At 46.2% G+C, this 27,568-nt stretch overlaps 1 protein-coding gene across 2 annotated transcripts in view; it reads right to left on the bottom strand.

Moving 5' to 3' along the window:
* The window catches only part of ELP3 (elongator acetyltransferase complex subunit 3), an 89,019-nt gene that overhangs the window by 12,730 nt on the left and 48,721 nt on the right, over nucleotides 1-27,568 (bottom strand). For both annotated transcript variants that reach the window (XM_068678945.1, XM_068678946.1), the window contains exons 11-14: nucleotides 23,779-23,869; nucleotides 20,172-20,237; nucleotides 14,737-14,964; nucleotides 12,414-12,495 (exon numbers count right to left, since the gene is read on the bottom strand). In XM_068678945.1, the coding sequence (XP_068535046.1) occupies nucleotides 12,414-12,495; nucleotides 14,737-14,964; nucleotides 20,172-20,237; nucleotides 23,779-23,869 (467 nt within the window). The remainder of the gene's footprint in view (nucleotides 1-12,413; nucleotides 12,496-14,736; nucleotides 14,965-20,171; nucleotides 20,238-23,778; nucleotides 23,870-27,568) is intronic.

Genomic DNA, 27,568 nt, shown 5'->3' with positions numbered 1-27,568 from the left:
GACTATTTTCACAACACCTCTGTCTAGCGGGGAGGTACTGTCATCACCGCGTCCCAGAAGAAGAGCCAAGATCCCAGGCAGCTGGGGAATTTGTCTGAAATCACAAATCAAGGCTGTGATAAAAAAGCGTTTGGATTCCTGCCTCTCTCTTCATCAGCTCACCAACTCACCTCTCTGCTACAAACACCGATCGCTTTCGTTTTGGGGACCGGATTATTGCTGAAGCCGTGGGCAGAAAGCCCCAAATATCCCCGAGCGGCCCCGCAGCCAAATCCAGTCCCTGCTCTGAAAATCCATGTTCAAACCTACACTGGGGGCTTGATGTGCATGCCAAGAGATGCCGTCCCTTTCTGATAACATTGATCCTTCAATTTGGGCTCAGCTTCTGCTTGATAAATACAACTGATGGAAAACTCACCTCTAAGTAACACCAAGGGACACCTTCATTCCCTCCTCTGCAACCTGCTCTTTGCACACCTGTAATTTAATTTAATCCGATTTAAATCCACGATGGCTTGGCCTAGTCTACAACCTGGCTAATTTGAAAAATTCTTTTCTTCTTTTACATCTCCTGCACAAAAAGCAGCAGCATCCCCTCACCCAGCTCCTGCAGCCACAAGTGGGAGGCTGGAGGGTGCCAGCAGGAGTTTCGTGAGCTCCAGCAGAGTCTGACCACAGCCTGAGTGCTTTGTGAGGCACAGATGCACCAGCCCTGCTCTGGAAAGGTATCTCAGGACCCTGAGAGAATAATTTAGTGAGCTGCTTATGGGGTTTTACTAAAGCAAAGAGGATACACACAGCACTGCTCTCATCCTGTCGCACTGAGGAACGTGTCTGTGGGTGATGGTACAAGGAAAACCACAGCAAAAGCCTTGGATTATTAACAAATTGATCATTTGGGCTGATTTGTTCTTAAAGCCAAGCCTCAAACCCAATACTAAAATATGTAATAAATCCAAAGGTAGCATTAAAGACCTGATTTGGCAGCGTTCAGCTTTCGGGGTGCCGTTCAGCACACAGGAGGTGCCCCGCTTCCACTTGCAGACTTGCCGTTTGGAAATCAGTTCAGAAGCATCCCCGAGCTTCCAGATGGTGAGATTCCAGCTCATTGATCTCCTTATTACAGGAGCAAGATTTCATTAACGACTACACTGACCTGCCCTGAAAGCAGCCCCGGTCGGCAGAGGGAAAGCCTTTAACGGGGACAGACGAAGCCGGAGCTCGCAGATCTTCCCACCCTACCCCAAACAAAATGAAGTATTGAAGACCTAACCCCAGAACTTTTTCACTTTCACGAAGTGCTGCCACTGCTGTGGCCACCGGGCATTGAGGGAGACGGGGAGAGCGAAACGTTTCTGCTGCTAACCCCCCAAATTTGGCAAGTTTGTGAGGTTTTAGATGCGCAGCCTATGTCATGTCTTGAGGCTTCTTCCAGAGATAGTTGCCGAAATATTCAACCCATCTGGTAAAGTATTACTGAGAGGCTGGGGATTTAGGATGACTCACCGGGCATCAGAGGAATTCACGATCAATTTTCTCTCCTCTGGCCTAGGAGATTTTAAGCGCCGAGGAAGAAACACTCGGCAATCTCTCCAGAGCCGGCCGACCAGTTATTAAACTGGCGTACCTGAGCACCCACCTCATCCCACAGCAGCTCTCCAAGGAAGCTCTCCCCACGCAGTGCACAGCTTTGGAAACGGGTTTCAGCAGCCGCCCAGCGCGGGAAGGTGGGATCTGAAATCAGCCTTTGCTTCTCGACCCCCCCTCTCTTGCTCATCAGAGCCGGGGGAGACCATTAATGGCACAAACACGAGGTCTGGATCGAGGAGCAACTGGAAAGGTTTCCACAGATCTGGAGCTGAAGAGCTCAACCAGACGTTAATGACCTCTGGAGAGCAAAAGGAGGGAGAGAAAAGAGCAGGAAGAGGGGAGCAGGAAGGCTCCCCACGCCTCTCAGGAATCCCTGCAACGTGTTCCCGTAAGCCACAGGCACGCTCAGCAGTTGGGGTGGCTCTGCCTGAAGGTTGTCGCCTCGCACACCTTTAATAAATGCATCAGGACACTCCAAAAACCGACTGCTGCTGATTCACAAGGAGCGAGAACGAGCAGGCAGGGAAAAAAAATCCATCAGGATTTAGCCTCACCGCTGCCTGTGCTTGCTTCATTGCCCCTCCTGCAAATTCCTGAGACGATTCCTAAAAGTTTGTGCGTTGTGGAGCCCAGGAGCACCACGAGTGGATGGGGTCACTCCATTTTGCACCTCTGCAGTGCGAGGAGGTGCTTAGGACACAGCTAATGAATGAACATAGTGTTCATTTAACCTGGTGCTTAAAACTGTGAGGGCATCACCCCTTTTACCTGCTCTGCAGAAATAATTTTGTTTGGCTTTGTTCTCACCAAAGCACACGGGGATGGGCGGCTCGAGAGGGCTGTGAGGGTTTTTTTCCAGCTCTCCTTCAAATCCTCTGCTGCTGCAGCTAAGGAAGGAGGCCGCCGAGGCTCGGCACCAGCTGATCCTCCATTCAGAAATCCAGCCTGCCTTCCCGTCGCCACCTTCAACCCCCGGCGCACTCAGGCGTGCAGCGCTCCTGGCCGGCGTCCACGTTAATTTTCTACTTGACAGAACACAAATAGAAACCTGGTCTGGGGGAAAAGTGATCATCTTGCCGCATAGTAATTAGCTTACGGTGGCGGTGGGGGGGGGAGGACGGCCTCCACGCTGCCTCGATAAGGCTGCTACGTCACGAGATCTCGCTGCAGGGAGCCATGAAAGCTCTGTTTCGGAGGATGAGGCGTGCCCGTGTGGGTCTGGCTGCTGCTCCAGCCACCGAGGAAATTATCAATGAGGTGCGTTTCGAGGCAACCGGAGCCCGGCGCGGGGACAGGTGACAAAATGCCTGCACTTCAAAGGGAAAAAAAAATAAAAAAAAAAAAGAGGAAAGGGCGCTTATTAAAGGACCTCTACGCGTCTGGTTTGAACAGGGCGAGCACCTGCGCTAGGGGAATTCAATCTCATCCCCCACCCCTCCCCAACAAGCATCTTCTGCGCAGAGATAAGGAGACAATCCTGTTGGTACAAGCCAAGCTAGCCGGCTTTGCCGATGCCAGCACAAACAGATAACGCTGACAGACGTCACAGCAGATACTGCAGTTGGGAAAAAAAGCCCTTCCGTGGCCAGAGGGGTGTATTTATAGAGCCGGCTTTTTGCTGCTCGAAAAGTAATTTACAACACGGAAATACTTTGTCCGCTCCCTCCCGGCAGCGGTCTCACCCAGGGCACCTCTGCTTTCAGGGAGCCAGCTCCTGGGTAAGGGCACTCAGTGAAACACCAACCCGTTAAGGATGACATGGCAGCGTGAAGTTGTCTGTCCCCTTTAGGAAGATGATTTAAGATGGGTAAATAGGGGTAGGGACAGCTCCTGGCAGCTGGGCACCTTCAGCTCCTCTGCTGGGAGTAAAAGGGGTCCCCTCGGTCACGGCCCCACCTCGACTTGGCACGTGATGCTTGGGTTACAGGGGTAAAACAAAAAGTGCTGTCGCTGTTAGGTGCCACTGGTACTAAACCTGCTGATCTCTGCTGTCTCCACGGTAGGTACAGGTGGAGGGAGCTGCTTGTGCTGAAATACACCCGGTGCCGAAAGGGCTCTGAGCGTGCCAGTGCTGTAAAAGCTGAGAGGAAAGCGGCTGCCACGCAGAGAAGATGTGTGTGGATGTGTGAAGGGCACGGAGAGGCAGTGCCGGGCAGTACAAGCAGTGTTTGGAGATGATACCACTGGAAACGCATGTGGAAATTCAATGGCAGGAGGGGACACATCCTTTAAAACAAAACAACAACAACAAAAAAAAACCCACGCATCAATATCACACCCAGAGTCAAAGCAAAGGCGTTGCGGTGCCAGGACAGGATGTGGGTTTGGCACAGCCCCAACCCTCCTGACAAAGAGGAGCGTGAGATTAAGGACTTGGCAAGGAGCTGGCAAAGCACGACAGCTCAGATCGTGTGCTCGGAGCCAGGGGAGCGTAAGCGTAAAGCCAGGCTGCCCGGGCACGGGCGAGCTGTGACGCACGGATGTCTCGTGCTCAATTCTTGCTAAGCTGCCTCTTGGCACCGGCTGGCCGGAGCTGCTCAGGTGTCTGCCAGGGCTCTGAGCCATTCCAGGGGCACCGAGTCCTTGGGAGGGAGCTTGAGTGAGTGTGTTTGTGCTGCTGCCATCGCTGCGCTGCCACGCTCACCCACGTCTCCGTCCAGATTTCCTAGGTGGCTGAAGTGAACGACATGTGTTAAAAGAACAGGAACATTTGGGGTGGGAACTTTCTCAGAGCTGCTCCTGCATCCACATTATTTAAGTCCACAAACGTTATTTGCAAAGGAAGCAGGGAAACATTCCTGCAACATGTTTCTCAGCATCATGTGTAACTATCTCACATGGAAGAGGAAGGGCTCTGTCCTGAAATCTTATTTTTCAGATGCTTCAGGTAATTAGAAAGCACTGGCTTCAGTCTCTCTGGTCATCATTACTGCAAAAGCCAGCCACCAACATGAGAGGACGACAACACAACAATCAAATTGATGCTTGGAGGAAAAACAAAGGCTCCATAATGGAGGAATTTGTGTAAGTGCATCAAGGCAGGAGCTTCGTGCTTCTGTCATTTAGGGTGGAGAGGACTCTGGACTTCCAATGTTTTAAAATATCTACTGCATTTCACATGCTCGTCACTGGTGCTGTTTTAAAGAAAGTGTAATTCTTTAAACACGTGATTTTCCTGAAACCAAAGCACTACGGTGAAAACCACAGCTACCCTACCTTGCGTCAGCAGTGTGTGCATCCCTGTACGAGGGGCAGATGGGGCGAGTTATGGGGTGCTGAGCAGCAAAATCAAAATAATGGTAATAAGAATGATCAGGGAGACAACAGGAAAGGTTTTGAAGAGGGCTGCCCTTCAGCCAGCGTTACTTAGGCTGAAGGATGACTTCTCCCAAGCTCAAGGTAAGCCAGCGAGGCATTACAACCACCACTAGGAGAGGAGTTTATCAGTTGTTGCAGGCAGACAGACTGGCAAGGCAGCGAGTCCCTGGAGGCTATCGGATACAAAGGCACTCTCTGACTTCAGAAGTCCTTGAGCAACGCGCGGCTGGAGGGCAAGACGACGTCTGGAGGCTCACCGGATCCTGACTCCCCTCCCCAGACACCCGGCATCGATCTGCCCCGATGAACATGCTCCCGTCCCGACGGAGGCAGAGTCTGGAGCAAAGAGGCTGCGAGTTGGCTCAAAGAACAACAGGTACCAGGGCTGCGCTCACGCCGCAGGCTGGGAGGAACACGGGGAACGAGCACGGAGCTCGTTTGTTTGCTCTAAATCAGCCTCTGAAGGCTGTGCAGCTTCTGACAAAAAAAAATAAAAATCCTTACTGGTTGAGTCACCGCATGCAACTGCTCCTCGCTGGCTCCCAAAAGGAAGCGCCAAGACCTACGGGCTGCAAAAAGGGAGGCACACATCGAGCTCTCCAAAATCCCATCCTAAATTAACAGATACCTGCCCGCTGCTGGAATGGGGAAAGAGGTCCCCAGAGGTCCCCAGAAGGGACTGGAGTAGCATCATCCTGCCAAAAGGAGAGAAAATGCTGACTGCAGAGCTCGAGCACCTGGTTATTGCCAAAAAGGAAGAAGAAATTACAAATTCAACAAGCTTACTGGCCCATCCGCTGGTCTCAAACACCAAGGTTGTCTCTTTTTTTTTTTTTCCTCCACGTTTTCAGCGCCTAAGGACACGTGGATATCAGAGGGGGAACGTGTTTCAAATTGTTTTAGTGTAATTTAGGTTTTTTGGGGGGGGCTTTATTCAAGGGGAAAAAGATGCAAATCCCAAGCAGGTACAAGTGGAAGCAAACCAAAAACCAAAGAAAAAATGCAAAAAGCAAAAAAACGCACACACAAAAAAAAACACACACCACCACCACCAAAAAAAAAAACAACAAAAGGCAAAGAAAACACACATGCAATTACAAATGCTGGAAAATGGAAAAACAGACATTTCAGATCAGACCTCCCCAGAGCTCTGAATAATAGAGTGATGCCTCCAGGGTCTACCATTCAGCTACCCAAGCCTGCATACTAATATACTACTCACATCAGAGGAGTAGAAAGGCACCACTCATGCAGAAAATTACCTTAAATGAGCAACGACTTCATGATAAACAAGCCGCTTGCTTTTTTACTTTGCTCTTTGATTTAGGTGGTGGGGGGCACCTCCTCCCTACCAGAGAGCATGCTGCTGGCTCTGCGCAGAAACCCCGCGAGCAAAAACCCCAAAACCTCCCCGTTGCTGCAAATGTTGAATTCTGGTTTGTTTGGTCGAACACCCAGCAGCCAGGAGGCAAGCTTTGGGAAGAGCATTTGGAGGATTTGCACCTTGGCAGTGCCGGAGGTGTCCCCACAGCATCACGGAATGAGAATATCCAGGGCTTTGCTCGTTTCCCATGCCCTCAGCACCCGAATTTCCCCACGTGGTGCCAGAATCCGAGCTGCCCGTCCTAATGCTGCTCACAAATGCTCGTCTACGCCTTGCAAAATGCACTCCTAGCGCATTTGTCATCGATTCTATAGTCAATTAAATGCAGTTCTCCCACCGGCCCTCTTCAAATGAAGTGATATTTAACTAGATGCTCCACGAGGCAGCTGCTGTACAGCCGAGCTTGCTTTGTGCATCATTCCCCGCTTCATTGCCTGCGATGACTCCTGGGTGCCTGATGCAGGGGACCTCAGATTTTCCTTTGTTTGAGCGTAACCTTGCGTGGTTTCACCTCCTGCTGGAAGGGCGATCCTGGTAAATCCTGCCGCATCTTTCGCCTTGTCTGCTTGTAGGTTAAATGCCTCTAAGAGCAAAGAGGCAAATTTTGAGAAGGCAGGCTCAACCGATCGTGTTTACCCCAAGAGCAGCGAGAACAAAACACCGTGGAAAGAGTCTGCGGGGAAACACATTTTTTTTTTTTGCTAGGAGTACAAACTAATGTTCTATGAAGGAGCGCAGGAACTGATGGCGTTCATTTGCACAGTCCTGTATGGCCCTGAAAAGGAATATTTGCTAACTTTTCAATGAGTACCTTGGCTCCTGGCACTGGGAGAGGTCCTCGCCCTGCTCTGCTCAGGGTGAGAGCGGTTGATGAGGTGCAGGATGCTCCCCAGCCCACGGGGTGAAAGCAGGGAGGAGAGTTACTGCTTCTCCGCCAGCCTCCAGAAGTGAGCAAAGTGCCCTGGAGATAAGGCTGCCTTAAGCCAGAAGTAAATTCTTGGCCGAAGCAGCGGTTGAAAAGGTGGACTGCGAGCCTGGCATCACAAATTTGGGTTGGAAACACGACAAAGGATGAAACCCGCGACTCGACGGACTCCAAACCCAAAGCTTTGACTGAAAAAAAGGCTTTAAGCCCTTAACCCCTGTGCAGGCTTGAAAGGGAGGATTACCACTTGTGGGCAGTGTGAGAACACTGGCGGTCAGAGAGGACGATTCCTAAGCAAGGAAAATACATTTATTTTTAAATCCCTAAAAACTGCTCTTGCTCACACTTCTGATTCAAGTCTATTTATACCGCTGCGTATTACAAGTCGCTTGCATGGAAGTCACCTCCATTTCCTCGTGGATCTGATCTCTAAATACTTTCTGCCTAAGCCAGCCTCACGGTTTGTGGGTGTTTTTTTTTTCCCCCCCAAGTTGTTTGGGTTTTATAAACTCGGGGATTGTTTGGGTTGAGGTTGGAGAAGGGGTTGCTGAGGATGAAGGGAGCACAAAAGGCGCACAAAAGGCATCCCCACACATCCAACTCCTGTGTCAGGTTTGTCTCACTGGTTCTTTTGCCCACTCTAAGGAAAGCTCCTGCAGATGGAGACAGGAAAAAACACGACGGAGCACACACCAGCAAGAAAAGCGTGCACGGAACGGTCAGATGGATGCAGACCTCTGAATTGACTGGATTTTCAAAACTTAAAACAGAAAAATATCAAGGTATCTCAGCGCAGCATTGCCTGGAGATTGTGCAATGTCCGTCTACACAAAGCCTTAACGAATTAAGATAGTTGAGCGTGGTTTAGAAAGTGGGAATCTGGGACAGACACAAGCCAGACAAAAGTCTCTGGTGTGTATCATACAGAAGTGAGGCCACATGACAATATATTTTATGTAAATATATTTTTATATATAAATTCATAAAAATATAAAAGCTTCCTACCAAAACATGCTGGCAGAATGCTGTTTTTTTGCAGCAGTGTCCTTGCTTAAGAACAGCAATGTTCCTGATCATGCCTTTTTTCAACCTTTTTGTTCAACCCAAACCCCAGCTAAGCCAGTATCAAGCCCATTTTCAAAGCTGTTACATTCTTAAACATATAAAAGTGAAGTTCTTTAAGAACTAGGGGATTGTACACAGTAGCTGTTCCATAGCAGCAACCCACTAGCACGGGTTTATCTTTGGCTTTTCCCAAATCCACCTAATTAATTATTTTTTTCAAAGGCCATCAATCTAAAGCAGACAAACATCGCAGAGGCACTTCATTAACGTCCCCATATTTCCACTTATCTTGGGCCACTTCTTCTCTTATTAATAGCTAATGAGATTGGCGTTTCTAAAAATATCCAGCCAGCGGGGGAAGCAAAACTCCGGGGAGCCCTAGCGAACCCCATCAATCCTCGCAGCACTTCAGAGCCTCGTCCTGTGGTCTCCTGGGCACACCCCGCCAGTTGGCAACCTCATTCAACATCCAATATGAACTCTGAGGCACCGATTACTCGAGTAATTTATTACTTCGAAGGTGACCAAAAGGCTATTTACATGAGCAAATCAAGGGACTTCAGAGCGTGATCGAACGTGCCCTGAAACTTTACCTCTGATTCCTACGCCAGCTCCGTTTCTCTCCCCTTAACGCTCTCCCTTGCAGGTGGATTTAACACCGGTGTGATGCATCAGATTTACTTTTAGAAAGTTCTGAACCTCCGTAACTGCAAAAGGCAAAGGCACAGTTTCCTTAAACACATGAGACAGCGTGCTCGAGCAGCACCAACAGACTGGGGGATGAGTCACCGACTGTAATGAACGATTTTATCTCTCGCGGAGACTACAGAAAACAGGTGGTATTAGTTTAATTTCTATTCACAGCCTTGTGATTGTGGATTCCTGACTGCTGCAGCATGCATAGGAGAAAAGATGTTGGGATCAGTCACCCCAAGCTGATTATTACGGTCCCAGCGATCTTAATCAGGAGGCAATCATGACTTACTCACTTGTCTCCCATTTACATGTTTGTATCGAGTGATTTTACAGTACTGCCTGATACGGAATATAAAAATGTGAACGCGGTGAAATACGCCACTGACTCACTGCTGAGGGGGAAGGAATTTGTGCCCTCCTGGAAGCAAGAAGTGGGAAAGTGCAAGACACAAACGCCTGACCCAGCCAAGGGGACATGCGAGCTTGCAGGGAAGTGAAATAGTGTTTAATTAAGGGCATTGACTGGGCTACACGTGGGAAGGAAGCGGAGTCAGAGGGGAAAAGATTGCGACTGAAGTCCTCTGGGGTGCCTGGACGAAAGAAAATTGGCTCTGGCAGCTAACATGCTCCTGCGAGGAGAGAGGTTTTCTAGCAAGTGAGGCTCTAACAGCCACAGCTCGGGATGTCAGGAAATGTTGGCTACTGCCCTGAGCAGGCAGGGCAGCAAACCACCTGGACAGGAGAGATGTTGCTGCTGTCACCTTGCTAAAAACAGACTAGGATGACTTTTTTTTTTTCCTTCTTTCCTGTTTGTCGTAACAATTGTGACGGCACTGCTTGTTTTGGATGTTGTACATCAATGCTTTCATTTGAATTGACCTTAACCTGCCTTGAATTACATGCATTTCCAAGGTAACCTCAAGCCACGCTTCAATCCAAGGCTGTGGCAACGAACCAGCCAGAGACTCCTGAAGCCCTCTGGACAAACCTGGCTCCCTGATTCCTTCTCTAAAGGGTGAGCAGACCCCAGAGCAGCCTCATGACTCCTGGCGTGGAGAGAGGGAAGTGTCTTCAGTGATGGGCAGAGCAGAGCAAGGCACCCTGGCAGCAGCAGGGCACCAGGAGACACCCTGCCACTTGGAGATGTGCTGCCCTAAATCAATCAGTAGGAGATGTCCCTACACAAAGCCAGGGTACACAGGTCACAGATGATGACTGCTGCTAATTTCTAACCAGAGGTAAACCTGAATCTTAGAGATGAGCCCTAATTAGGCAGTAATCACAACCTTTTGTAAAGCCTTACCTTAAAACCTCACGCTTTTTGAAGAAATGAAAGATTGAAGAGAAGTATTTCTAATTTGCAAAACAAGAAGTGTCAGAGTACAGAAACCCAGCGATTCACTCCGTTACTTTACCAGCAGAGCCTCGGGAAGGTTTTGGTCCAGAAGGACTAGCGCTGACCCACACAGTTCTCTGGCAGAGAGCATGCATCAGCGTGCATCGGGGACCATTCCCTGAAGAGGCAGTTTGGATGTTCTGGCACTATTTAATTAACTAGTACTGATGTAGCCATTAAATGCCAGACTGGAAAATACTGCTGGAGAAAGGACGCTGTTAAAGAAAACACTGCAACAAAGCATTAATAAAAACATGTAGTACTAATGAGATAGGGAGCCCTGCGAGAGACATTTTGCAAGCAGATTTCCCTTCCAGGCTTCTCTCGAGACAGTAGGGAAAATTTTGCAATATGTTGGAGCCCTCACCTCCCAATGGCTTCCCAGATTAAAAATCTATGCCGAAACCAAAAGCAGCAAAAACATCCTCTGATGCAGAAAGAACTTCTGCCTGCATTTGTATTTCAGATAAAACTTACAGGAGGACTGAAATTCAAGTGAAATCATCTCCAAGGAAACAGCTGGAAAACTTCTGTTCACTGCAGATGCTGTAGTAGTGTGTTATAGACACAAATTGTACCGTATCGTACTTTGCAGTCCAGGAAAAAAAAAGTTAAAAATCACAGAGAAGGTCTTGGTAAGATGACACAAACTGTGCACGCAGCAGGACAGGCTCCCTGCACTGCATCTCAATGCAAAGAATCCATTCTTCATATCAGACTGCTAAAATACAGCTACAATTAGTAACACGAATGCTTCAACAGATCGTTTTTTAGCAATTGCTGTGTGCTTTCTGTTCTTGACGAACTAAATGTTCTTTAACACAGGGAGATTGTGGCTGCCTCTCTCCATGCATCCCAAACCAAGATGTTACTGGCACAAAAAAACCACCAAAACCCCAACATTTCCACTCGAGGAGCTACCTGGCACGGACTTTTCTTAACCCAATGAAATTCCCAGTTCAAATTTTCAAATTGACTCCCGTGCAGCAGCCATAGGGAAGCACGACTGGGCTGTGTCTCAAGAAAAGAAGGAACGGGGCATCTAGAGAATACAGAATTATCCTGAAGCATCTGGCTGCTGCCCGCGCATCGTCCTCGCTCAGGCTCTCGTCACAAGTACTTGTTGAGACAGCTCACTTCAGCTCTCCTGCACCCCGTGACACGACACAGCTGGAAACGCACACACAGGCTGGCCACTTCACTCAGCAGCTTGGAGCAGATCCGTGGTTTGCTGCTTTCCAGTGGTTTTTGGTGAGCAGGGAGAGGATCATTGTTTTTATAAAAGGCCCTAGTTACAGCTCTTCTTGTCAAGTCCCAAAGCACGAATGAATCTCAGGCCAACAAGAGTTTCTTTCCCCATACAATTCACCAGCTTCCTCTGTTACAGAACCTATATATGCCTGTAAAAGCTTTCCATAACTACCTTAACTGCTAATATAAGAATAAATTAATGCACAAAGCTAGTTCTGACCTTGACTCCACACACACACACACACACACACCGTGAGCTGCTGCCACTCTTTTTAGTCACAATGCCTGGAAAATGAAAGAGGAGAAAGGGCTGCAGCTCTTTCTTACCCAGCTCGCTTCTTCATGATAATGCTTAATGTATCCTAAAAGCACATCTGTCCACCCTAATGACGGTACTTGCAGAAAGGCTGGAAAATGGAGCCTGGCAATTTTCTATCCTCACAAACTCTGGAAAGCAGCCCTCAGCAATAACAACCTGCGACGGGGCCAAATCAGCGAGTTCAGAAATAGCAGCCTTCGGAGGAGGAAGCCACCCATGGTCACGCAGTCTGTCTCCTTCGGCACTAAGAGCAGGCTGGATCCCCGCAGCGCGTCCTCTGGTATGCTGCTTGCGATAATAGTATTGTACTGGACAAAGCTATGATGGAATTTGACTCCATTACTAAGAAGCATCTGCTGATGCTCATTTTCAAGCTAATACGATGAATGTTCACAGCAGTGGTGCTAGCTGTAGTGGGTTTATTTTCAGATTAAGACGGAAAAAAAAAAAAAGGATAAAGCAAAGGTACCTGAAATTACAGCAATTTTCCATGACCCATGCTCCTCCTTGGCTATTCTCTCTGCCTCCTCCATGAGCAACATACCAAATCCCTGCAACAGGAGAAATAACAGGAGGAAAATATAAATTCTGTAAAAATAGAAAGTATAAGCAAGGTCAGAACGTAAGCATTAGTACATTTCCAGCAGAGGTATGTTCGGGCACAGGAATGATCGGAATCTTTTTGCAGGAGAGGGCGAAGCACAGCGGCTTGGGAGGAGCCCTGCACAGAGGTGTCCTAACACCAAACTTCACCGTGCAGCTTTCTCAGTTTTTGGTTCTTTCTTCTTCAGAAAAATGAAATTATCCATATGCAGCTGCCGGACAGCTTCTCAGTGGCTTCTCATCCATCTGGATGGCTGCCTGGCTGGACCTGGCTTAATGCTAGGGATTAAATAGGGAGCACAGGCACTGGATGAAGGTGTCTATGCTGTCAAATTGCAATTCTGGCCAGGGACATCAGTTGTAGTGGATGTGGCTAGAGCTGCTGTTGGCTTTTCTGATACAACTGTTGCCTTAGCGCCTCACAACCTTTATTTACACTGCCCCTCCGGGAGCCAGGAGATGTTCCCGTGCCCATTTCAGGCTGAAGAACTGAAGCACGCAGCGGCCACCAGGCTTGTTTGGGTGTCAAGACCTGAATCAAGTCACCTGCGTGCCTCCTGCAGACCCACACCGCTCTCCGGAGCTCGTGGGACACCTACGAGGCTCAGCTCGCGAGATGGAAGATGCCAAAGCAAAAAGGATTGCAGAAGAACCCGTTAATATTCTGGACCAGATCCATGCCTCTATTTACGTTTGGAAATCTTGCACAGCAGGGGTGCCACTGGAATCAAAATGATGCTTCAAAACCAGGGAATAGCCTTTCCACTCTATTTAACAACTTAGTTGTCCTATATCCCTGGCAATAATTGATTGGATTAATTCACTTCCAACATTAGGATGCAGGAACTATGCTTGGCTCTTTGTTCATCTCTTCTCCTGACAAAATGTACAGACTCAGGCTGCGGTGAAACCGAAGTGGATGTGATTTAATTCTAAAAACACTTAACACTTACAGGCATTTTTAAATAACACACAGAAATCTTCATTCTAAAATGTTCCTCTGATCAGAAATTGTCCCCGCGACAGCAAAAAACGTTTTCTGCTTAACCTCTTGAACACTGACACTTCTGAATGAACACCAGTGCGTCATATGCCATGAAATTTCAATTTCCAGCCTATTTTAAGGTTTGCAGTTGGCTACTTCCAATTGATTTTCTTTACTTTTTCTTTTTTAAATACTTTCGACGACCACTTTTCCCTTCCAAAATTTTGAAATGTTAGCTGTTTTGCAGCGGATAAATTCACTGTTCCTTTATTATTATTTTTGAAACAGCCACTGCACTACGGCTATACGTCATCAGCATCCAACAAAACCGCGTCTTAACACATATACTCAGGGAAAGATTAATAAATACAAGGAAGTTAATTTAAAACATCAGCCCTGAGCAGTTCTGGCACCGAGGACAAACTGATTGCTTTTTTAAAAGCTCAGTTGAAAGGTTCAAAATCTAGCAGGGCAAAATTTAATTCACATTTTTGCTCACCGCAAGCCACAGCATGTTACATGCAGCAGAAGGATAATGTGCAATTTTCATACAACTCACTGCAAGGAATTAGAGACACAGCTTTCCACTCCATTCTTTGCATTTTAAGATAAATATTCTCTCATTCTGTAAATGTTCCCTTGAAGGAAAACTGGGAAGGACCAAAAAAAAATCTCGCCTTCCCATCTGTAATTACTTTAGATTTCAGAAGTGAAATTCATCTATTGAACAAGATCCATTTTAGCAGGAAATAAAAAGACACAATGGATGTTTCCCTTTGTTTTGCTCTTACTCCGTTTGCAGTGAAGTCTGATGTACATACAGTACAGGATATCACAGGAAAGATACCTCAGAACCAGAGCTGCTTAGCACTTGAAAGCCAAATTAGCAGCAGGTAATGAGCTCTCGTATTGTATGGGCATGAGTAACGCAGATAGCATTCAGCCATGCTTTTTTTTTTTTTATCTCAGAGCAGTAGCGACTGCCTAAACACTATCACACTAGCAAAAACTCAGGAACAGCAGGATTTCAGCACAAGAAATGCAAGACGGAGCTTAGATTCAATTCTGGTTTTTACTGCAGTTGACTGTATTCCAAACAAAGAACGAAGCTCGGAGATGAAATTAAATTCTTCTCTAATTATACTGGGAGGGGTGGGGGTGTAAAAAAGCAGCACAGATGGAAAATAAAGACGGCTCGAGGTACCTGGTGCTGAAATTTTGAAGGATCCCGGCTGCTCACTGGGACCACGCTCCCATACACGTGCAGCTCCCGGACGATGGAAACACCTCCTTTCAGCTCGGGTCTGAAGGACTCCTCTGAACACTTCCGCAGTCGTAGAAGGCCAACGAGAATGTCCTGTTCTGGGTCTTCATAGGACAGGAAGGTTTCCCAGCCACCATTAGCCACGTAATCTCTCCTAACCAATTCAATCTGGTTAGAAGAGAAGAAGCAGCGAAGAACACAAAGAGGAAAAGGAAAAAAAAAAAACAACTGTTAAAAATATTTAAGCAACATGTTGAACAGACCGAAACCAATTTCATGGATCCATAAACTATTATGATTCAGAGAAAACATGAAGTGCTTTCTTAAAGGCCAATTTAATTCTGGATGGATTTTAGCGGTCCTGGATAAGAACTGATATTCCTGCAATCATTACAGACAAAAACCCGGGCCACTTTAATAGAAACATCTTTGACAATGGGACAGAACTAGTTTTCTGTGCCTATTTGCATGCTTCCAGACGGGCTGGTAACCCACGTGGCTGCCAGTTTGTAGTCAGCAACCTAAAACTGTGATTCTTAAGTTACTTTTCATAATTACTGCAAGATCAACGGGGGCAGCAACTCTTTTGACTAAGCAAGGGATGTGCTGTAATTGAAATTCAGCTCCAATAACAACTCAGCTAATGCAGAATGAGTGGTTTTGCATCTGCCTTCACTAAACCTGCATTTAGGACCGTGCCTTTACTTATTTGCACAAGAAAAAGCTTGAGGTGTCTACAGAGCATGGCTTTTCCAAGCAGCAGCCAACTTTACTAATTATCAGCTGTTTTTTTTTCCAGTAAAAACACTGGATATAGCTACATGAGCGAACTGCAACAAGAGTCGATGTGAAGCAGTTGGTGCTGAGTGTCTGTTGAGTTTCAGAAGTCTTTGCAAGACATCATAAATTTCGTGTGCTTCACAGAATCAGCAGATTGTGCCTGTTACTCATTTAGATTGTCCTGGAGACACCGAATCTATCCCAACAGGTGCCCCGAAAACTGACCAGTAACAACACACCACGTGCCTCAAATCCAGTCCTTGCTACCCATCCACATAAAGGCAGTTCTGAAGATCACAACAAGTGGAAGGGAAAAGCAAAGTGAAAGCTGACAATAAAGATTGTGCTTGGGTAAAAAAAAAATGGTTCTGCATAGCACCTAGCAGCTGTAAAGAGTAACTGGTGGAGGAGAAAGCAGAAAGAGGGAAAAACGCCTTTTTCATGTTATCATGACCTACCATCATCAAGGAGCTGCCTCAGGACCCAAAAAACTACACAAAATCAAGTTTCCTCAATGCAACAAGAGACCTGATCAAACCTCACACAACGGTAGCTGCGTTTCTTTGTAGCAGAGTTAGCACGGAGTTAATTTGACCTATCCTGTGGCTGATGATAAGAAAGTCACATCTCCGGCGACGTGAGTCACTCTGTGCCCTGAATTGCTCTGGTGTGGCTGGAACAGCGACCCATCCTTGCTGCAGGGACTTCTTTGCCCACGTGTAATAACCAGCTGCTAAGCAGACCATAATTATTTCCCACCTTGCTTGGCTCAACCGATGAGTGGCAGCAGCTCTGGCTTAGCTTTTGGTATTGAGGACCTGATGCCCACACAGAACATGTTTGGGGGTTTTTAGTTCTAGGCTGACCCCAAGAACTAGGCACCCGTTAACGTCTCAGGTACACTAGGTGTGCTCCTGGAAGGCACCTTCTAAATCCATCTGAAAGCAATCAGGTTTTGTGTTTCAGGTTTTGAAGTTAGGGAATGATCAGAGCATTCGTTTCAAAAGCCTACCCCTGAGCTAAACTAAAACCATCGTGTGTAGACATACCTCCACAGCTCTGAGAGACCCCTTTAACTTTAGGAACTCAAACGTGAATGGCCAACAGCAGTGGCTGCCCTGTGCACAAACGTGGTGGTGGTGTATCCAACATTTCCTTCCTGATGGCACAGTACAGGATTGATCCCTGGGTAGACCTTGCCATGCTCTTCCCACTACTACAGAGACTCAAGCAAAGGACATCTGTGGGTTTTTGTGTTTTTTGTTTTTTTTTTTTTTTCTTTTTTTTCTGCAAATCCTCTAATACCCAGAAATCCATGAATTAAAGATTTGTTTACAGAAAAGCCATAAGGGATTCTGTCGCCTGCCTGCTCTACTCCATGACGAAGCCTGGGTGAACACAGCTCACAATTAAATCCCTTACTGACTACAGAAGCAGGGCTCATTTCAGCACTGACGTACAGCTCACGGGGTAAGTGCCCGAACAGATGTCTGCCAATGTGCCAAATTCTCTGGGAGCACAGCTACAACTCCAGCTTGCTAAGGACGGCTGGCGCAGGCTGATCCAGATCTACTCCTGTGTACATAACACCACGAGTAAAATGGAAATGTACAGGCAAATAAATAAGAGGGCATGAGATTTTCTGAAAATACCCAGATTGGGCTGTTAGTATCATATGGGGAACCCACTGCAGACAAGCAGTTGGGTTAAAGCTTAGTGCTAATTTAAAACAAGATGTTATTACACTCTGCTATACTGAGAGTTCAAAGTGGCAAGATTTGGGAACTTCTGAGTTCTCCTGAGGACAAAAACAAAGCCAAAACTAGTAAATGTGGCTCCATTGCTTGTTCTCCAGTAGGCCTAGAAGCTGGGATGCCAACGACCAGTCCAAAAGGCACTGGTAGGCAGATGAAGTAAGACTGCAGGAACCTCCACCAGGCAGCTTTATACTATCTGCATTTAAACAGCATCATAAGCACGTAGCAGACAACCTGATCTGCTCAGAAAAGTCTTGGATGAAGTCTTTTGTATTCCCCACCGTGCACAACAGAGGGGCCTAGGATAAAAAAATCCCCTCGAAGGGTTTGCAGCGACTCACGAGATGCACAAAGCCTTCTCCTTTCTGGGATACTGGTGGAAATTTAGCAAAAGCCAGCCCGGCTCACCTGCTGGTCGCTCGGTGCCCAGCCACGCACTGCACGCTGCAGTTCCCTGTGTCAGACCCTCACCTGAACCACCCCGCGTGCTGGGGAAGAATAATTCTCCTTAGGGTGGACGACCACGTCAATATGCAGACCTATTAAACGGCTGGTACAGTCTGGCTTAAATTTACTTGGAGAAATAAAGGGAAAACCCAGGTGCAGATTGCGCTTGACCTCGAGCAGCTACTCCCTGCTTTGAAGCCAGCCTTCCTCTCACTAAGGCTCTACACCGAGATCATTATCTTGATACAAAAAAAAGAACTGTTTTGCAGAAACAGCAGCTTCTTACAGATATGAACCTGTATTAGTGTTAAAGCAGGAATTGTAACGGAGCTGTCATTGCCCTTTGCCTCTCAAAACCTGTCAGTCCAACCTCTCTTTACAGCAGCAATCCACCAGAGCATTTTTAAGGCTATTACGTGGCTCTCTCCATCTTTAACCAGCCTGAGAGCAAGCGATCTTAACCATCTCCTTCCGCTGCGATGGAGAAATGCCACTAATTGAAAAGGGAGCTTAGAGACAGCTCTGTAAATAACCAGCTACGGGCAAGTCATCTACTTCAGATTGATTTCTTTTAAAGACTTTTAAAAGCAGACACACCATCACCATTGTAAAAAATATATACAGCCTACTGATCCCGAACACAAAGAAGTTGCATCAAGTGTAATTAATTATAGGAAATGATTAATTTATTTTACGTCTGACATGATAGTCTCTCTTATCAAGAGAATGTGTTGTTTATTTACGAAGCCGAGAAAAACATCATACCTTGTCATTAGTCTAAAGCTCATGAAAAATTATACCATTTTCCGAATTTTCCTCTTGGTTGCTGTCATGATAAATTTTGCTAAGACTACATAATGACATCCTCCTGCCACTCAGCTAGATGAGTTTAACAAAGGGAATATTCAACATAATGTTGCTTTGAAAACCCTGTGATAAGCTATTTGCTAACTACTCAGGAAATTTACAATTTAAATTAGATTAGCACTGCTGACAACAGACATCTTTGGAAGATATTTTGTGAAATGACCACGAATTAGGAAACGGGGAAAGAGCAGAAAGGCTGCATGGCCCTATGTACAAATGAGCCCGTACAGCCTCAGCACAAATCTACCAAGAACAAGATAATTTATTTGGGATCATTACAGATTTCCATGCTGGATTTCTGTGATGCAGTCGGCGAGATGGGAAATATTCCACTCCAGCTGACTCTACATAATGGCAGGAGAAAAATAGAATATGGCTCCCAGTAATCTCTGATTTGCAAAGTGAGAACATCTTTCAGATGCTAAGCTCGGAGAATATTCATGCTACTTCTGGCACCTCGCTTGGAGCCTCTTTGATGCCTAAATACTCAGCAGAGCATCCAAAATGCAAGTGAGAGGACCTCTGCTAGGAATCTCTGTGTTGACACATAGATTAGTCCCGGTTTAGTCAGTCACATTTAGCAAGTGGGTACGTGCCCACTGCACAGTGTGTCATTCTGACAGCTTTCTACTTGAGAGAGGCAGCACTTGCTGTCTGGCACGAAGAATTCATGCTTGAAAGAAGAGACAATATGTGATGGACAAACTCTGTAATCATCGCAGTCTCTCCTTACTGTCAGCAAAGGAGCAGGAAGAGAATGCTTCCAGGATGTCATTTATATGGCACGGCACCCATGCATACAAAGATAGATCCCACATGATGTGATGTTAGAAAGCTCATCTCCTTGGTCCCAAACATAGCCATGGATGTCCTGGCCACTCCCTGGAAGAATCGATCCCTTCTTGTAACTGGATTAGTTTCCTGAACTGAATGTCCGAAGTTCAGCCCTGTATCTTTTCCCTTCTACAAAATAAGCACGGCAATCTTTTTGTGAACTATTTCAGGAAGGAAAAACACACCCTTGTGTTATGTGCCCAATGGACCTGCTGACATTAATATATACAGATAGATGTGCAGAAGTGGATTTATACATGCTCTGTTGGCCTACACAAACATACACGTTCACACAAAAAGCTGTAAATTCACCTTGTTAAATATTCAATCCTATTCAGCATGCACATACTGTGGGTTTGCTATTTTCCAAATCCATTTTTTTTTTAATGAGGGGGGAGAAAAGGGAAGGTTAAGAAGTGGTAAAAAGAATTGCTTATTTTTTACAGTAGTGCAAATAGTCAAATAACTGGTGGCTGTAGTCAGTTCGTTGAATATGGTGGCCCCTAAATTCCAACACATGACTGCAGTCAAACAAAAAACGTCCAAAGCTGCTGTGAAAATAAATGGAAAACTGGATCCAGCTTCAAAGGCAAACTGCAGGGCTGGATGTTCAACAAATGGATCCCAAAACCTCCATGCATGTAACAAATTGTGTCTGTAGTTAGCTTTCATAAAGCAGATAAATCCTACCTGATACGGTCTCACTTTATGGTGAATTTCTTGAATTCCAACCTCTCTTGTCCTTACGTCACGACACTTGGAAAAGAAAGGGAGAGAAAAATTACATGGGAGAAAAACATTAGGATCCGAAACACACGGATTTCCAGCCAACCACTGGGTTCAAAACTAAGCTGACATAGCATGAAGCTGCAAGGTTGAATTTCAAACGGGTAGGCTTCAAAATACAAATGCTCACCAGTCCATCCCTGATATATCTTGGCGAGAGGTCTTTGTACTAAATGGGAAGACATGCTGGTAAAAATCAATTCACTAAGCAACCATTACGGTTCGTGAGGAAAAGTACCCTTGATTCACAAACAGCAGGGTCTGGAGGGAAAGTCAGCATCCATAGAAGAAAAACAGAGAAAGACTTTGGTATAATCCATTTTTTCCCTACACTGGAAAGATTTAACATTGGCAAAATCTCTGCTGGGGCACCAGAGTCCTTAAATAGTCAGTTTTTTTATGTTCAGCCACCCTTTTTTCCTTTTAAACTATCGCACAAGAACTGTTGCAGAAGTCCTACCCAAGTATAAGAAAGTAAAGCTGACGCTGATCTGGCCTCCACAGAGGCTTGGGACCAGGAGAAAGTAGAAAACAGGCAGCCAAAAGAGATTTTCTCTCCTTTAGGAGTCAGAAAAGGGAAGGAGACAAAGCTCCACGCTCGGTGCTGAAGAGATGGGCTATAGCTCGCGTAACCTTTTGTGCTCCTCAGCAAAACCAACGAAAGTTGAGCGATTTGGCACTGATTCGTGTTAGGGAACAGTTGTGATACTCCCAGCACTCCTACTGCAGAGACTGCGTGAATTCACATCTTAGCAGGTCTTACTGTCAAGGCCGTGCAAAGGTTCATCCAACTTTTGTCAGCCAAGCACGGCCGCAATGCTTTTACCCAAAACAGCCGAGTTTAGTTGCTTATCGCTGTTCTTAGAGGGAAGGAAGACAGCTTTCACCAACGGGCTGTAATTGCTCCATCACCAACAACACCTACCTGTCCATATGTTTCCAAAAGCCAGACTTTCAGATAGGAAAAGGTGTCAAAATCTAATTCACACAGTAACTCGGAGCGTCCACAACAAGCACAGCTCTGTCACATGCCCTGTGCTCTTCTCAATCCTTTTAAATACCATTATCAATATGGAACAAAAATCTCCCAAACAGCAGGAAAAAGTGTTTTTTGTTTGTTTGTTGTTACAGTGGGCTATGCCAAAACTGGGATTCACTGTAGTGCCATGACTTTATAGCAAACTCTTCTTTGTTTTACAATTGTTTGACTGCCCAAACAGCGCAGTAAAAGGCAGGGCACTTCCCTCTCTTCATTAAGAGCCTCAGAACTGAGAGAGGACGATGTATTCTTGGATGATGGTTTTAGATTCTGTGTCCCAATCTATCGTTTGCATGTCTCCAGTTGCAGCCAGTGGCTGGCAAGCTCAAAGGCCAGCATCCTGTGCCTCCAGGAAGAATTTCAGGAAGAATTTCTTTCCAGCAATTGCAAACGCCAGTTGTGGTGCTGGATCTGATGGCGTGCCCGATCCCCAGCCCTCAAAAAACTCCTCACCGAGACGTTCTGCAAAGAGAGGATAAGCCAGAACTGCCACAGCTGGCTGATCCTTAATGAGCATACGTGTATGATTCCTGCAAGTCCCTTCCTCATCTCGGCCTTCTCTCCTTTTCCAAGCTAAGAGAAAAAAAAGGACAAAGCACGTTTCTGGCTTTCTTCTCTGACCCAAGGAAATCCCACCAGTATCTTCCATTTCAGGCTATATTGCAGCAGACTGCCTGGTTCCTCATTCCACCAGCTGCAGTGTTTCTGCCTCACTAAATTAAAATCTATAATCATCTGCACAGCAGCGATTTTTTACAGATTTGGGTCTTCTAACAGCGATGACTGCCTGCTTGACAAGCCCTTTAATGGTTCAGCTCAGTTACCGGGCTCAGCCCTGACCACCACGGATCAGATATCCCCGCTTCTCCAGCTGGTCTTGATCAGGTTCAGATCAAGAGAAGTGGTTTTAGCATCAAACCCAGGGAAGAGTTCACTATTAGCCCTAAAGAGCTCAATTGAAAAGGCTTAGCTGCAGCACGGAGGTTGTCCCCCCTGCCTGGTTTTGAAGTGAAAAGCCAGCAGGAGGGATGGAAGCTTTTGCGGCCAGAAAAGCTGTCTGCCAAATCCTGGCTTGCTACCGGAGAGAATCTGGAAGGAATGATTTAAGGAGAAAGTGCAGGGCATCAGCTCAGGAAAGATTAAGTTGGTAGAGAAAACCCAGCTGGAAGGGAGACAGGCTGGAGTTTATTTGCTGATCTTTTGCACCGCAACTGCCAGATCCAAGCGAGATGGCAAAGACAGGAGGGAGCTACACGTAGCCTAGAGAACAATCCGTGTTAAACACCAACAACATAGTTCAGCACCGTGAGTTTATGTGGGGCTACAGGTACACACACACAGCACAGCAGATGAAACCTTTATTATTGCTTCTTCAGTATCCTTGGTATTTAAGCAAAGAGATTAAAGGTTAGCTTGTGTACACCTGTAAAAGCTGTAATTACTGTTCTGCCTCAAACCATTCCTTTACTTCTGTTTTCTTTCTTTTTTTTTTTTTTTCCAAAGTCTTCCCCTCTCATCCCCCGTGCCCCAGTTAGAATGAAACAAAATCTAACTCATCCAGAAGCTCACGCAGCCACACATCTGGATTTGGCTTTTGCATCCCTCCGAGTACACCAGGGCTCTCAATATAGTCTAGATTGCTTCACGCTGGCCTCTTTCCCATCCTGCTGGGATGCCTTAAAACCTCCTTAAGGAGGTTTTAAGGAAAAAAAAGGAAAGGTGAGCTAGAGGGAGGGAGCACTAAATCACAATACACATGTACCTGGACACCAAATCAATTAAAACCCTAAAGGAACAGTGTGAAGGAGCGTGGGGTTCATGTGATGTTTTGTCTACGGAGTTGGGTGTCCCAGTCCCAAGGAAGGCAGAATTCAGGCATAACTTCACCACAGGCTGCAGGAGCTTCAAACTGTGGCTGAGCAGAGTGTATGGGGCACAGCCAACGTTGACTGAGGAGCATCACGGCTGGGTACGCATACCTGCCTCTGACTTCAAGTATAATTGCACTTCTCTCTCCTCTCCACTCCTGCTCATATTTTTTATTTGACCTTAGAAATATCAAGGATATCAAGGCTCATTTGCCTGTGCTGAAATCTCTCTTTGAAGATTTGTCTGGCCTCAGCCTAAGAGCTTTTCTTCCAATTGTTAGTCAAGTAAGTGCATGCGTGGGAAAGAGAAAGGAAGACGAATTTCTAATAGCATAAATTAAAAGCAAACACTCCTGCTGCCTTCTCTGCTTTAAAAGGTTTCATTCTGTTAAAAACCTGAATAAAAGAAAAGAGTTATCAAGTCCCTTCAGGAAAGGGGGCAAATTCTAGACTAAAAACCAACAAAATGTGTCAAGCAAAAAGAGCTTTTCCAAGATATCATCACAGCACATTCTGGTCACTATTTTCTTCTCAAAAAGGATCTGCTATTTCATGTGAAATTACCAGACAGCTCTCCCTCAACACCAAGTGACAAATATTTTACCTGTGTCCCAAGATCTTTCATCCTGGCCAAGGCAAGCTCTCTCAGGTTCCCGTGCTCCACTCCGGAGCTCACTAGTGGCATCGGAATATCTCTGCACATTAAAGGAAAAAGAAAAACCTCAAACAGCTGCATTAGCAGGCAATAAACCAGAAAGTACCATTATGGTCACCTAGGCCATGATCCCAAATAGCTGACCACAGAACTTACCTGAATTACCTTTGTTTCAAGTATTTGGTTGAGCAAGAAATAACACAGGCAAAAATCAACTAAAAGCAGGAGGAAAATGAAGGGAAAAAGCAATAGAGTTCATTTTAGTAAAAAAAAAAAAAAAGACCGAAGACAAAAGTAGGCTTTTACAACCCTGAGAAATAAGCTACAATTTTGCTCTCGGTTCTTCACTTGGAAAACTGAAAAAAGGATCACCCAGCCCAGGTGTTGTGCAGCCTAGGACTCCAAGGAAGATGTTCTTCATGGTCCCTGCTGCTGGAGACCAGGGGTTGGGAACCAGAGCTCGCCTTTCTGCTGGGTCTGAGCTGAATGCCCATCGGGGAAAATTCCTCAGAATGACAACATTTTTTGTGTTGGGAAGCTTGCTGTTTAAAACTAAGGAAGTTTTGTTTAGCTGATGATTTGCAGCAAAGCCCAGGCAGAAAATCGAGGGGCTTCCTGGGGGAATATAAATCAGGGGGTCTGCGAACGGCGAGACGCCCTCGTTCAGCTCTCCAAGGGAGGTACGAAAATTGAATTTGAAAGAAAAGACCAAATTTGGCCTCTCCACTGCCTTCCAGAGTAGTTTGTCCCACTTGACATTAGGAAAGCAGGATAGCACCCCTAGGGAAGGAAGGATTTATGGACCCAGACCAAGCAGAAAAAGAAGCATGATGATTAGAAGGACACCCCAACCACACACACCTCTTTAAAGCAGCGTTCCACAGCGGTTCCAAGCGCTTCTCCTCCCTCCTCCTGCTCAAACTCCACCCTGGCCCTTCTGATAACACACCAACCCCCGTGCTCTACTGGAAAATGCAAAATCCCTCAGATCCTCTACAAAGAAACAAGGGCTATACAAGTGTGAAAGACACCCAGCATGTTGTAAAAGAGGTTGGTCTTAATATGTAGGCGTTCCTTGGTGAGCATTTCTCCTTTGTCTACATAAACATTCAGAAGAGTAAAGCACGGAGCATCACAAAACCATACAGAGAATGAGATGGTTCAGGGAATTGGTAATGTAATTAGCTTAATCCATCTTGGTTCAGTAGTGATTGAAAGTCATCACCATCTAGCAGCTGTCTGATGACCTCTTAAATGTATTAATTGATCTATTCGGTTCCTTGAGGACTTGCATTCGCATCACGGCCACCGTGAACAACTGCTGGGCTTGGCAGCAGCTGTATAAAAGAGGAAAGTCTTCAAGGGTCCTAAAGCCTTGATCCTTGTGCTGCTGTTGCCTTAGAGAAGTCTGAGACGCTGGCAAGGGGGCAAGAAAAGGAGTTTTCTTTTACTATAAAGAATTAAGTGCTTCAGACTGCACCATTCTCTTCCCATTTCAGCATCCCACACCAGTTCCAGCACAGCTTTCTCCAGCATAAAGCTCGTGTTTTACTTCCCCACCTTGTTTTCCTTGCTCTTCTTCCTCCAGAAGCCAAAAGATCCATGCAGAATTCCTCGCCTCTTACCCTCGCGTGCCAAAATGTTGAGGCAAAATACAATTAGGCAACCAGTTCATTTATTCCGTGGATTTCTTTGAGTAAATACGACGCTGTAGAACCAACACAACATACTTCAAAGAGCTTCAATTAGAGGAAATGAGCACTTCACATTGTGACTAAAGGACACACTAGAGGAGAGCAGCGTTTTCATCAGGGCATGTTAGATCTACAGTGATAATCTAACTAAAATGCCTTTTTTTCTAATTCTGGAACAACTCCAAAAAGTCAGACTTTATGTATTTCTCCTATAGGGATGTAGATAAAACAGCCTAACATCTTCCAGCACCAAGTCTTTAGCTAAATCCAGAGTCAGCTACGAAAGAGCAGATAATCTACTGTAAATAAATGAAAGATTACAAGATACAGTAACCTGAGCCTCTCTCGTCTCCCTGCTAGGCAACAAATTAAATTGAAATATAAACGTGAAAAATAAGCTTTTTAATAAAAAGCAAGCAAGAAATAGCTTCTCTAGCCGCACTTCAAATGAGGGCAGAGTATTTAAACAAATACCCTGTGTGCATCACTGGTGTACACATTAATGGCCTGTTTTGAACACCCACCAGACAGCAATGTACTGATTTCAGGAGTTGTTAAAACGCTAACTAAGTTGAGGGATATGGGGGATTAAATCCTGACCTTCCTACAGTTCATGTGCAATTTGCCAGAAGCTTCAACGGGGCCGATTTCATCTTCTGTTTCTCGAATACTCGGGTTCACAAACACTCAGGACAAATACAGCAATAAGCATCTCAATAAGCATCTCCAGAGGTCCGAAGTAACCACAAAGAATTATTCCCCTCCAACCAGCCATTAGCATCTCAATCTTTCCGTGGTGTTTTGCCAGGGATGCCTCTCCTGTGCTCCCCCAAGTTGCTAAATTGCATGTTTTGAACATGTGGCAGACTACACGAACACCAAGTCTCTTTTGTTTCCTGAAAACCTGCTTGTAGGGAGCAGAGATCTCACACGGTGGTCCCAATAAGGGAGGGGATGGATGGCTCAGCCTTTTTCTGGTGGTGTTTGGTACAAAACCCGAACGCATGCACAGCCAGGCAGCGCGCAGGGAGCTCAGCACAAGCTGCCTTCCAGGAAGGCAAACTGAAACTGGAAGGACGGCAGAAATAGAGCCTGAAATACAAGAGGTGAAGGAGGGAGGAGCTGGGGAAGCAGACAGGAGGGAGATGGAAAGGGAATGTTGCAGGGGGCTGCAAGGGGGAGCTGGAAACGGTCGCTATCCTCAGCGAAGCAGTGCTGGGAAGAGGCCACGAATCCTTCAGCAATCTGGCTTTGCTCATTATTCTGCTGCAGAGTCGCACAATGACCCTGAAAGCAATTTAGATCAAAGTAATAGCTTTTGGACTTTGCACTGGAGGTGTAAAAATCTGTAATCACCACGAACAAGTTTCAGATAACATTGAGGCAGTCAGCAAGAAAACAGCTATTCCACTGGAACATAATAACTGACAGCTGGATGACAGCTGGACGGGGGCTGCTGCCGCCGCCAGAAAACCCATCATCAGGCTCTGGGAAACCAGCACACCAAGCAAACCCTCTGCCAGGCCCGTGATCTTCAGGAGAAGACCTGCAGGCTTCTGCTTTCCTCTAAGAATAAAGCTGTTTGTTTCAGATACAACCTGTGGTAAGAGCATCCCCAACAACGGGGCCGCTACGTCTGTACCGGAATCCATCAGGAAGAGGGAGATGGGCGTGCAGAGGGGAGAGGCAGGAGGTTTGCTTTTAATGACGCTTCGACAAATGATGTGACAAGCCTGGGGGAATAGCAAGTAGATATTTCCTCTAAGACGTGTTTTGCCTTCTTAATCAGCATCACATCCTTTTTCTCAGAGCCACAGCCACGAGCTTCTCGCAGTAGTGATCTGCAGGAAGCATCTCCTGGTCACTGAATCCATGTCTCTGTTACCTGCTGGAACACGTCCACATTCATCAGCCTAATCAAACTTTCCAATCTTCCTGCTTTCTTCTCCTCTTTGGTAACTCTGCAAAGCTCCCGAACCTCATCCCTTTGGCTGACAGAAAATTTCCAGCTTCCCGTGTCGCTTTATCCGAGGCTATTTCCCATT

This window comes from Anas acuta, chromosome 3 (assembly GCF_963932015.1).
Source record: "Anas acuta chromosome 3, bAnaAcu1.1, whole genome shotgun sequence".
In the NCBI taxonomy this organism is placed as follows: domain Eukaryota; kingdom Metazoa; phylum Chordata; class Aves; order Anseriformes; family Anatidae; genus Anas; species Anas acuta.
This window is presented reverse-complemented; position numbering and strand designations above follow the sequence as displayed.